At 43.8% G+C, this 12,783-nt stretch overlaps 1 protein-coding gene across 1 annotated transcript in view; it reads left to right on the top strand.

Annotated features, from left to right (window-relative positions):
- NHSL1 (NHS like 1) overlaps positions 1–12,322 on the top strand; it is a 175,432-nt gene extending 163,110 nt beyond the window's left edge. The window contains exons 6-8 of the mRNA XM_059468959.1: positions 2,135–5,542; positions 6,077–6,206; positions 9,647–12,322. Of these exons, the coding sequence (XP_059324942.1) occupies positions 2,135–5,542; positions 6,077–6,206; positions 9,647–10,370 (4,262 nt within the window). The 3' untranslated portion in view covers positions 10,371–12,322. The remainder of the gene's footprint in view (positions 1–2,134; positions 5,543–6,076; positions 6,207–9,646) is intronic.
- The last annotated feature ends 461 nt before the right edge of the window (positions 12,323–12,783 follow it).

The raw sequence follows: 12,783 nt of genomic DNA, 5'->3' as shown, positions 1-12,783 counted from the left end.
ATTCTAAGTCTCCTTATTTTGGAAGGAGAAGATGAGGTTAGCAAGTCCAGCATTGATTCACTTTGCTATTTACCTTCTCTAGCAGTAACATTTTGAACAGACATAAAACACCCATCTGCATTATACTGCTTCTGAAAGAGGGTGCATTTAGCTTCCTCTGTGAATACAGTACAGACATGCTACATACACATGCTCTCAGCCACAGGTCAGTGTGTGACAGTATCAGATACTTGCTGTAATGCTGACAGCTTCATTTTCCACCAGCACAATCCTTTTGTCTCATCTGCATGTGTGTTTGTGTGCGTGTGTGTGTGTTTCACAGAACAAGAAAAATACCCCATCTCTTTGGTTATTTACATGTCTTGGCATGCAGATTTTTGTTACCAGATATTTTTAATTGACCAACAGTTAAAATTGGTTATGTCGTGATTCTAGAAACATTTGTAATGTCTGTTTTGATGCTTTTATCTGTCTTAACCAAAGGGGTGCACTGATTCCATAGAAAAAAAATATACCTGGAAAGGATGATTATTTTTCTTACTGTACAGTTCAATAACTGTATACAGAATATGCAAATCTCTCTCTTGGTTGGCTGCAGTAGTCCATCTGTTCTGACAGTATCTCATATTAGATTATCCAAGACATTTGCCAGCATCTGAGTATCTAGCTTTGCAGCAAACATCTACCAGAAGCAGAAAGAGGCTGCATTTTTATGAGAGCAAGAGAATTTTCACAAAGCAAGCTAACTAGGCTTCAAGCTGCTGAAAGACTACTTACATGCCTGACGAAAAGAAGTAAACAATCTTTTTTGTGTGTGCTGCTTTAACTGTAGCCTTTTCAGAGCCCTCTTTTCCTTACCCTAAATGCCTCTTTTGCCTGCCAAGAATGAGGATGATTAAATGTCCTTTAAGTGGTGTTTTTAAAGCTGCATGATAAGAATACCTATCCTCCCAATGCAGTTTCATATAGTAAATATGAAAGGAGAACATTCCTTTCAGGCATGCTACTTTATTGCTCCTGAGACTCACTAAGGCAGAGACTTGAAATAACCAATTCTCCCCCACAGTGACATATGTGTAGCATCCTTACCAGCATCTCCAGCAGCATGCCTGCCTCTCTCTTGCTATTTATACAGCAATGCAACCGAATTCAAAAGCAACAGCCTTACACAGACTAATTTTAAAGCAATCCTCTGCTTTGTGATTTTAAAAGGTGGCTACCAATAAAATTGTAAATTTAAAAGATCCTTTCTGTTGACCCAGTGATAACTATATATTGAGCTAAAACTGATTTCCATTGTCTTCAAAGTTGGGGGTTGGGAGGAGTTATGCCAATATGTGATCATTCCTTCTTTTAGAAAAAGTGATAATTTTTTTATTTCCTGATGGTGCTGAGGATGAGACAATCATCAATACCAGCTGTTTCTTTTCCCCAGTTCTTACTGTTTTTCCTTTATGATAAATAGAAAGTAGTTGTACGGAGAAATGTTACCTGATGGTTTTCTTTGCAGTGTTGGATAATGCTTATATGAATGCTGTTACAGTGTATGTATTACTTGTGGTAAAACAATGCATGTTTCCATGTGTTAGCATTCTTTCAGACAAATTGCAGGACTTGGAGAGCTGTCTGTGTGTCCTGAACATTTTTTTCTGAAGTGTAATGCTTGTAAAAGGTAGATCCTTTTATTCATATTAGTCTCCAGATTTCCTTCCCCTTTTCTTTATTGCATGAGGCATTAGCATGGGAACACACTTCACGTTTCTCAGGCTTTTGTCTGTTCCTGCTGCGTTGCCTACTGGAAGTCAAACAGTACCACTTGGTTTCTGACACAACTGATTACTATGGAAATTATTACCATGTCATAAACAGAGGATTTCATGTGTCGAATGTGCAGCAGGAACGCAGACGATTCTGTAAGCTGAAGGTTCCTGGTAATAAGGAAAAAGGGAAGAGAAATGCAGAAAACAGATTATGCCTCTGCAAAATCCATTGTTGCAGATTCTTCTTCAGAAGGCATAAACCTGCAAGAGCATGGGGATCGAGCAGTTTGCTGAGTTGCTGTATTTTTTAAATGAGTGAGAAGATAAATGTGAATTTGCGCTTCAGGAAATAATTATTTTATTTTTGACTCCAGCAGTTGGTACTGGCCAAAGTGATTTCCGAGGGCATTCCATGTATGTTCCAGATCACTGTTCCACGCTAGGCAGACTAGACAGCTACCGCTCCGCCATGCAGCGCTCTGAAACCAAGGACACCAGCTGCCAGACGGAGGAAGTTAAAGTTGTGCCCCCTTCAATGAGAAGAATACGAGCACAGAAAGGACAAGGCATTGCAGCCCAGATGTCTCAGTTCTCCAGCTCATCTGGAAACATGTCGGTGATGAGCGATTCTGCTGCAGTTATATTTGCCTCTCGCCAAAATAACGACATAGGTTTTCACAGCTTGCCTCGGGTTGGTGCGAGAGTGTCTCTGCAGTCCCTAGATGAGACACAGAGCATGATGTCAAGGCAGACAGAAGACATTGCTGGCACCTTACCCCACCAGATAAGTAAATTGCAAGTGGATGATAGTGTTGTGCATCTGAGGATTAATCCCACGATGGGGACCCTGTCAAGGCCAAAGTCCCAAGAGGTGAGAAGCTGTGACAGCGAGAAGTCCTCAAGCCCAGCATGTGTGGTCTCTCCTCATGCCACTTACTCAACAAGCATCATACCCAATGCAACACTGTCATCCTCCTCGGAAGTTATCCTTATTCATGCTGCCCAGAGTGTTGGATCATTGGATAGTAAAATGTCCAGCTCTGCTGCCTTTCCAAATCCAAGAGACAATCCTGCTGCCAGCAGTGCAGTAAGTGGGAAGGAAGATCACCATTCTTCAAGTGGTAACTGGAGTGAGAGTAGCTCCACACGTCACTCACAGACTTCAGATACCATCCCATCTAACACTGTCATGATGCTTTCTCTCGGTGACTCCGCTGTCTCTCTGAGCACTCCTGGGAATGCAGAGGCTGGGTCGCAGAGCATGAGCTACAGCTGTAGGAACACCGCTGCTTTAGCAAGCCCTTCCCAGGACAGCAGTGGTCGGAGCGAATCCAGCTACTCTGGGGAGCGAGCGCAGGCAGCAGTGAGCAGCACGGAGCATTGGCTGTACAAGTCTTCAGAGAGCAGCGAGACCCCTTCACACAAGGTGGTTTGTACAACACCAGGCTGTGCCACGCCCCGTAGCAACCTGAGCAGCAGCAGCCTGGAGAGGACATCAGTCAGGGATGATTCTACTTCCCTGTATTCTGTGGACCATGATGGCTATTATGGCTCCATGCATATAGACTCTGGACTGAAGGCAGACATGCCATGCAATAGTACTAATGGTTTTGAGAACCCCAGAGACAGCGTGATAAATGTCTTTGAAGGAAAGGAGAAGAAGCTTCAGGATGATCACTCAGGCCAAGGTGACAAATCCCTTGCAAGAAACATCTCACTGAAAAAGGCTAAGAAGCCACCTTTGCCACCATCCAGAACAGACTCACTCAGAAGGATTCCTAAGAAAAAAGCCCAATCCAATGGACAGATACTTGATGAAACCCTCATTGCCACTCTTCAGCATTCTCTGCAGCTGAATCTCAAGTGCAAAAATGGCAGCTCCCCTTCCCAGAGCCCCTGCAGTGATTATGAGGATCCCTGGGTGTTGCGCTCACGCAGCCAAAGCTCGGTCAGTGCGAGCAGCAGCATGATGTCCACCACTGCTCCAAACCTGTACTCCATCTGCACAGTCACTCCCTCCCAGAGTGAAACAAGTAGCATAAAGTCGGAGTATGCTGACCAGTGGGGTTACTACAGCGACTATGCTGCGGTGGCAGATGACCAGGTGAAATCTCCTGTGACCCATTCTGCCAGTACTTCGTCTGCTCTCAGCGATTACAGCATCAGCCACTTCAGCGATGGCTCAAGGGCTTCTGTGCCACAAGTGCCCAGTGGACTGGCCAAACCAAAGAGTGCTTCTCCGGAGAAATCCCACCGCGTCACATCGCCATCGAGTGGGTACTCCAGCCAGTCCAACACACCCACTGCGCTTACTCCAGTGCCTGTACTTGTAAAGTCTGCATCATCAGGAAATGGGAAATCCAAGCTGAAGCCTAAAGTGCCTGAAAGGAAGTCCTCTCTTTTGTCTTCAGTCTCCATGTCTTCGTCGTCCACTTCTCTTTCTTCAAATACATCTACTGAAGGGAGTGTGAGTGTGAAGAAACTGGACCCTGCCATGAGCCCTCCTGTGGATTCTGGTGCACCTCCACCACCTCCTCTTCCAACATCTCAGCATTGTCCTGAGCTTTCTCCTCCTCCTCCTCCTCCTCCAGCAGAAGTAATGGATCTGTCACCATTGTCGACCTCTCCCACGTTCCCCCCTCCTCCACCAGAAGACAGTGTAAGTTCTGCCTTTGCTCAGACTGTCCCATGGTTTCCTCAAGAAGCCTCCATCAGTTCATTCTCTTCCCCTGTTCCTCCTCCTTGCCCCTTGGCTGTCCCACCACCAGCCCCACCACTTGATCCCAAAATAACAAAAGGTGCAGCAGCAATATACCCACTGTATTCTTTTAAGAAACACAATCAGGAGGATTCCTGCTACAGTCCAGTGAAACAGCCACTCAACAGGCAAGATTCATCAAGACCTGTGATGCCATTAGTAACCACCAAAGCACTGCAAATGGTGCAGTTGAGGTCCGTGAAAAAATCGACAGAAGGTGAATCGTCAACTGAATCTGCTTCTGAAACCACCTCTCAGGAGAAGGGTACTGTAAATTCATCATCACAGTCTTTGCTAAAGCCATCTCTCTCACTAAAACTCAGTACCAGCTTAGGTGATGAGGAGGTGAAAACTCAAGGCACCTCATTTAAAAATGCTGTTCAAACACTGTCTCGGGGTTCTCCTCTCATTCTCTCTGATAACACATCTGTACTTGACAGTGGTCAAAAGCCTGTGAGTGCAGTAGGTGCAAAGAAATCTTCTGAAGATGATGCTCTGGGGTCAGCCACTGATGACACACCTGAGTCCTCAGTGCAGAGTGAAGACCTCCCTTCTGGCATGTCACTTCAGGGATCATCAGCATCTCCTGACAAGACTCAGGGAGTATTGCCAAGCAAGAAACCACCTCCTATTTCAAAGAAACCCAAACTGTTCCTTCTGGTTCCACCTCCACAGTTAGACCTTACAGTGGAGAAAGCAGCTGAAGTGGGTGATACTGCCAGAAGCCCAGCTAAGAGAGACGCTGTGCTTGCACACTCTGAGGAGGCGAGAAATTGTCTTACAGATGGACTCGGTTCTAGCGAGATGGACTCTGGCAGCCTGGTTCCTGAGGGAGGAGCTGCTGGATTCACCTTCTCTGAGACAGTGGGAGCGAATGCCTTTGTGGTACAGCCTGCTGCATCACCAGTTCAAGAGGAACCCAGGCAGGAGGAGCAGTCTGCTTTTGATGAAGGAAGCAGTTCAGGCAGCAGCCAAGACAGTGGCAGTAACACTGACGGGCACCCGTCTCAAGAGAACGAAAGTGGTGAGTCTCTTTTCTCTGACTAATTCAGATGCAGCAGTAGCTATTTTAAAAGGTGAGGATCCTAGCATTGAGGTGGCATTCTGTAGAAGGCAGATCTTCTTGTGATTGTTACAACTAAAACAAAAAAAGTTGCAGGGATCTGATTAATATTGTATGACGTTTTATAGAATTCCTTTCTGACTTCTCATTGTTACAGACATGGAAAGAAAATGATGATTTATTTAACCACGCTAGTATTAAAGCATGCTCTGAAAGGAGTTCATTTGTTAATACTGGTTTTGCATTTTAGTGGAAATGCTACAAATTTTCTTTTGTTACTGTTCTCCGCCTGTTATGCGTGAGCAGGCACAGGCGTGTATTTCACGCACTGCAGTTCCCTAAGCAAGCATTGATCTGAAATCACAGTAATGACTGCGCTGCACTCACTCAGTCCATCGGATGCTTCTCCTTGGAGGCAGCAAGGGCTGGTTTCACGACTGTGTGCCCGTGGGGTTCGCAGACAGACTGACTGTGTTGTTCGTTCTCTTTGTGTAGTGGAGGTGTTTGAGTCAGACACAGCCAGTAGTTCATTCCTGCCAAGCAGTGGTTATGGGGAAGAGACAGACGGAGTGGCAACACCAGCAAGACCAAGGACTACTGAGGATCTTTTTGCAGCCATTCACAGGTACTGTAGAAACTGCCCTTCCTCTACTGTCAGGCCTGGTAGGTTTCTCAGAAGTAAATTTAACATTGTTTTGTTGAACATCCAATTACAACAGTCACGGCTTTAACAGAAAGCACATATTTATCAACTTTCTACTAAGGCTATATGTGAAAAAGATGAGGAAAAGAACTTGCATATTATTGTTTTATAAATGTATTTAATCCATTCTGAACTAAACCCAACCAGATTAAATGGTGTAGATTATATTATAAATACCTTGCCCTTTAAAATATCAATTTACGTCTAGTATTTATTGTACTGTTCTCAATCTGCCATATTAACTCTACTGTTGCTTTTTTGTGTATCTTTTTGTTTTCATTCTCGTTCTTCTCCATCTCTTTTTACTCTCTTCGCTGCTTATATGGTGCAGTTTGGGACAGAGGCTCAACGCTAATGCTTCATGGCAAGCGTGGCTGAAACTGGCAAGTAACACAACATGTCAGTCATATGGCAAAACATATGGCAAACGCTGGATTATAGTTTGCCATAATCCAGCCTGAGGTCGGGTATTTTGTGTCAAACTGGTTCATGAATGGAATGTGCAGTACTGGCTCTATTGTTAATGGCATTATTCATTTCCCTTGAAAACAGAATCATGCCGAATGGCAGCTAGATTTATGTGCTGTTCACGTTAGGTGCTGAGGAAGAAGAAAGCCCGAGAAAGCCCCAGGGACAGGAGCGCTAAAGGCAGAGCCCGGAGCGGGTCCCTTGGAGCGGCGCTCCCGGAGCCGCCCGGGCCGGGCTGGGCGTGGCGACAGCGCCATCGCGTGGCTGCGCCGCGCTCTGCAAGCCGCAGAGGGGCCGCCTCCTGCCCGGGAGTGGGGAATTATCCCGGTGCTCACTCCGTCTGCACAGCTGTGCATCGGGAATGAGGGACGGGAAGAGAGCGGCTGCGAGGCTGCAGCATTCTGGATGCAGATACTATGTTTTTTTCATTTTTTGAAACAAGTCTTTTCCAGACCTTACAAAAACTACATGTATATGATACTGACTTTTTATAATTTACTGTTAGCCCTTAGGACTTGGCCTGTATGAGCCATTCTGAAAACGATCTGTTGCATTCATGTTGCATGGCACTCTCTAGAGCTGTGTCAAATCTGGCTTAAGAATGGGGTATTCTGGCCAGTGGCCATTCTCCTTTGTGTATGCAGATAGACAGTGGATTTCTGTGATATGCACATATTTGTAATTCATTAGTTTGTGGGGAAATGGACAATGGAACTGGATGTGACATACTTAGAACTGCTTGACACATTTTTTTTAATGACCTTGCTTTTGCTGGCTTTGGACCTTAACCACTTTCTTCCTTGGTTGCTAATTAGTAAAAAAAGTTTTGGTTTTCCCCCACTGTTTCTAAGAGATACTGCTTCAGTAATTGGCACTCTTGAATATATAATTTGGAGCAAGATAAGAAATTTAGTGGTATGTGTATTAAGGACAGGAAGAACAGTCCGAAGTTTTAAGTCATAGTTTTGTTTGAACATATATCCTGTCTGTGTCTGAAAAGCCACCAAAACCAAATTTGGTTCTTAATTTCAAGTTTCTTCCATAATTCATACATATTGAGAAAAGCTGGCTAGGTGCTGACAGCAAACTGACTGCTCTGCACTGCATTCACAGTCTTACCACATCACTCCGGGCTGCGATAATAGTCTTTCTGTGCAGATCCTTGCAACTGATTTTTTCTTTTTTTAAGTTTAATTTGGGGTTTGGTAACAGTACAACCCCAGCACTGCAGTGTTTAAAGATACCCACAGGCAGCCAAAACCGTAATGAAGGAAAATCTTTCCCCTGTAACAAATGCACACAAGTGTTCACATACAGACTCGCAGAGCATTCGAGCATCAAAATCATCTGCTGCCTACAGCGCTAAGGCACAGTTAAATCTAGATGAGGTTCCCACATTGGCTGCTCCTGAAGTCATCATTCTGTCTCTTTGCTGTCTTCTGTGTCCATTCACTCTCAGGCTGAATGGACATTGGTATTACATTCTTATTCCAGAAGGACAGGTGGAGGCAGCAGCAGCTGCTGAAAGTAACAGCTGGTGCAGCTGCCTGTGGGGGCATCACGAGTGAGTTATGCATAAACTTCACCACTTAGGGGAGAGACTGGATTGCTCCAAAGTCTTGGCACAGCCTATAGCAGTGTCTGTTGCTGCCACCTACTCAGCTGATGGATCCTGCTTCTTTGTTTTCAGGGGTTTTTTAATTATCAGCAGGCTGCGATGCATGAACACATTTGAGCTTGCCTTGGCAAAATTTCAAGGCTTTTAAGAAAGTAAAGCTAAAGATCACATTAAGTAGAAATCTGTTTTACAAGGGGAATGGTCTGGGTTGAACACATGCTTGATAAAAATGAATATGGAGTTTATAGGATGATAATTTTATATCTCTAAGAAGTCTGTTGACTTGTTTTAAGCTTTTGCCAAAATACCATATTTAAAATTAGGCTTTATACAATCCTTTTTAATTAATTCTTGCTCAGTCAGCAAAGAAACAAAGCAGCTGTATTACAGCTACTAGGCATGTACATTTCTTTAAGATTTCTAGAAATATGAAAATGAGGCAGTAAAAGTCCAGTTTCCACATATTCCCAGTTCCATGGTTATCTCTTAATTTTTTTTGTGTGTGTGTTGTCCCTGCACTTCACATCTAAATAGACAAACACTCCGCTCTTCCATTTCTTGTCAGGAAGTTGGTCTCTCCTTCATTTAGTTGAAAGTTGCAATGACAGAGCACCAACATAACTGTGAATTTTATCTGTGCATATTGAGAGGAGCTGGAAAGGTTTTTTCTCTTATTTATTTAATATTTGGATTAGGGACAGGGTTTTTCAGTAATTTAATTTAGAATTGTCACATGTGGCTCCCTTTGCTCCATCTTCAGCAGCAGTGCTTTGCTGTGTCCTTTTTTTCTGAAGGAAAGTGAACTAAACTACACCTCAAATTCTCCAGAGAGTGTGAAATTGTAAAATGAAACAAAACAAAACATACTCTAGATGACGTATTTTGAATCAAGTCCCCAAATTAACAGAAAAACAGCATGGAGTATAAATTTGTATAGCACATCAGTCTGAGCAGTTGAATATTGACTCCAGAAAACCCGATTCAATAAATTTACTAAAGTGTTTTGAACATCAGTATTGCCAGTTTTAGTAGTTTCATTGTTCCAGATCTGCAGAAAAAGAGTAATAAACGTATACCTTCAATACCTGCATTAGTGCCTGTACAGTTCTGGTGGTGTTCTTACTCATGCTTTAGCTTAAGATCACTTCTCCCTTTTTCCTGTCTCTGCTTTAGCTTAAATTCATTGTCATCCCTCTAAACTGAGTTTAATTAGAGGAGGTAAAAATTTTCATTTTTGTGTCATCCTCTTTTTTTTGTGTGTGTGTTTCAAACTCAGATCCAAAAGGAAAGTCCTTGGCCGTAAAGATTCTGAGGACGACCGTACCCGCAACCATTCTCCGTCGCCCCCCATAACTCCCACTGGTGCTTCCCCAAACCTAGCTACCCTCAAACAGGCCGGATCTATCCAGAGGAGCGTTCGCAAGAGCAGCACCAGCAATGACAACTTCAAAGCCCTGCTGCTGAAGAAAGGCAGTCGCTGTGACACCAGTTCCCGTATGTCCGCAGCAGAGATGTTGAAGAACACGGACCCGCGGTTCCACCGGCCGAAGACGGACGCCCCCGCTGACCTTTCCGACAGCCCTGCCGGCTGCTCGCCCAGCAAGAGCAAACGGGCCCAGGAGGAGTGGGCCAAGAGTGAGGGCCTGATGCCAAGGAGCATGTCCTTCTCTGGCACGAGGTACGGCCGGTCACGGACACCCCCGTCTGCTGCCAGCAGCAAGTACAGCGTCCGCAACCGCATCCAGAGCAGCCCCATGACTGTCATTAGTGAAGGAGATGGGGAAGTGGTGGAACAGTCCGAGGGCAGGGTCCGGAGGACTTTGGAAGAGCAGCAAGAGGGGCAGCTTGATATGTTTAACAGTGATGAAATGGACATGAATGACTTCCCGTATGCTGAGGAGGCAGGCTGCAAGGAGACCTTGGATCCAGCCCATGTAGACTTAATGACTCAACCAGGTGCTTCAAGGAAGTATCTAAACTCTTCAGCTGAAGAAAGTTAAAAGGCAGTGTGACAAAAGGCATTGGATATTAGTCTAGAAAATTACAGGGACTAGATTCCAGAAGAAAGCCCAGACCAGGACAAGGTTACTTTGCTGAGCATTTATTCCACGAACTGCATGTGTATGTTTAAATGCTAAAGCGACGATGGTTCTGCATGGTTGGGTTGGGATGGGGAGCACTTGCTTTGAATGAGTGGTCTGTGGCTTGAAGAATGTTAACAGTTGAATTTTTTGTGTAAAGCCTTAGAATTCCTCTTGTGGGGTGGGGTGGGGAAGTTTTCTCAGAGTCTGTAGGGGTGTGAAGTTTTTCTTTTTCTTAAGACTGCAATTGTGCAAGCAAAATTTGGGAATAAGCCTGAAATGCGAAGGCTCCTGTGGTACAAGCTGGACATTTGTTTCAGAAGCATTGTAGTGATGCATCGTAGTGCATTTGTTGAGCAGAGGGAGGCACAATGAGGCACATTCACCTCTGAGAGAAGGTAGCAGGGTTGATGGTGGGGTTACATGGCTCCTTGGAGGGGTATGGCCCAGCATTTGATGAAGCATGTCCTGCTCGAGCAGTGAGCTCACCAGGTTATGGATTGGTCCAGGGTACTGTACTTTTAATTCTTTTTCCTGAGGGAAAATGAACTGTGTAGTTAAGGTGGAAAAGGGAGCTGATTTTGTAACACACTACTGGCTGCTGTGCAGCCACACACCTTCACTTGGTGAAACACACATTTCCAGGTGAATTGCTTCCTTGACTGGAGTATTCCCTTAGAGAACTAGAACAGCTGGATGTGTGTGGAGGGTGCAAGCAGACATCAGGAAAGTGGGAGATGAATGAAGCCAGAATTTGGAAGGGTTGCTGTCACGGTTTAGGAATGGTAATCCCCAATTTAGTGTTCCACCACAACACTCCAAACCATGTACCCACTCACTCACTCCCCTCTCCTCTTACCTCTGCAGGTGGCTGGGGAGGAGAATGAGAGGCACAAAAGGTGAAGGCTGGGGGCTGATAAAATAAAAATTCACTGGAAACAACAGTGAAGTAAGAAAATGGACAGTAACAGTGACAACACTTAGAGTGTGCACGAAAAAGGTGAATGGCTCACAGGTGACAGAGCCTGGTAAGGTGTGACCTGCTGCCCCTCCTCCTTGTTCCCAGCAGTGTTGAGGTGGTGTAGAGTAACCTCTGTGTCCTGGCCACAGCCCCATCTGGCTGCTGCAGAAAATGAACCCTGTCCTGGCCGGAACCAGGACAGTTGTGTTTCTGAATTAGAAAGAGAAATTTGACTTGCACTACAAAGCTGTAGGTGGAGCCCGTCTTTCAAAACTGAAACTTGGGAATTGTATTTTGCCGGAAATCTGTCTTTCATTTGTCAAAATGGGGAGACTATTACTTTGCATCACTTGAAATACAGATACTTGCTAACTTTCGGTTACCAAAGAATAAGTTACGGTTACTTTCCTTTTTGATTTGCCTGCAGTATTGCTCTTCTTTTTTAACCTTAATAATTTAGTGAGGTTTGTTTTTATTGTATATTTTACAGATAATAAGAACATTTAACGGTTTTCCAATTGTAAAGAAGACCATTAATTAAAACTGAAATATTGGCTGGAGTTTTTGGTTCTTGGTAGGAATGAAGCTTTTAATTTTTAATGAGAATTTTGCATCATTTGATGGCATGCGCAGTTTTTGTATTGTTTGTAAATATTGAAAGTTGTTAAAATATCTTTTGATCTCCTTACCGTAGAATTTTTACATTTTTAGATTGCTTTTAAGAAGAAAAAGCACTCTTTGTAGATTATTTATTTTAGAGAAATATGCTTGTAATCTCTTTCTTCAATCTTTTACTTGTTAGTTATGTAAATTTCAGGGGCCTTCGTTTAACTCTTCCCTTCACAAGAGGGGAATAGTGCTGAAAATGCTGTGACTTTGCTTCAATAAAGTAAAAGCCTGCCAGTTGCCATATTGTCTTTTGAGTCGATTAAAATCTCCTTCAAAAGATGTGTCCCACAGCGTATGGCAACCCATTGAATGCCATCATCCATGCATCCAGCTACTAATTTCCAGTTTTCGTTGCAAAATTTACTAATTCACTTTAGACACAACTAAAGTGTACTCACACATCCATCCCATTTTGGTATCTCAGTTCTGAGACTAAAAAAATTTAAATAATCCTAAGCTTTTCCAGTGTCATGTGAGTGTTTCTATTACTTCTGTCCTACTTGCAACCTGTCCCAAAAAACTAAAATTCTTGGAGAACCAGATTATAAGCAGAGTGAGTGGGAAGTGAAATGGACAAGTTGAATCCAGCTGCACTCAGTGGAACAAGGGTGTATCAACTGGTGCGCAGCAAACTTTCTACCATTATCATATGATAACTATATTGGAAGAACCATTTGATTTTTTAATTAAAATAAAACCTAA

This window comes from Ammospiza nelsoni, chromosome 3 (genome assembly GCF_027579445.1).
Source record: "Ammospiza nelsoni isolate bAmmNel1 chromosome 3, bAmmNel1.pri, whole genome shotgun sequence".
Classification (NCBI taxonomy): Eukaryota; Metazoa; Chordata; class Aves; order Passeriformes; family Passerellidae; genus Ammospiza; species Ammospiza nelsoni.
Note: the sequence above shows the minus strand (reverse complement) of the source record. Positions and strands in the feature narration are given on the sequence as shown.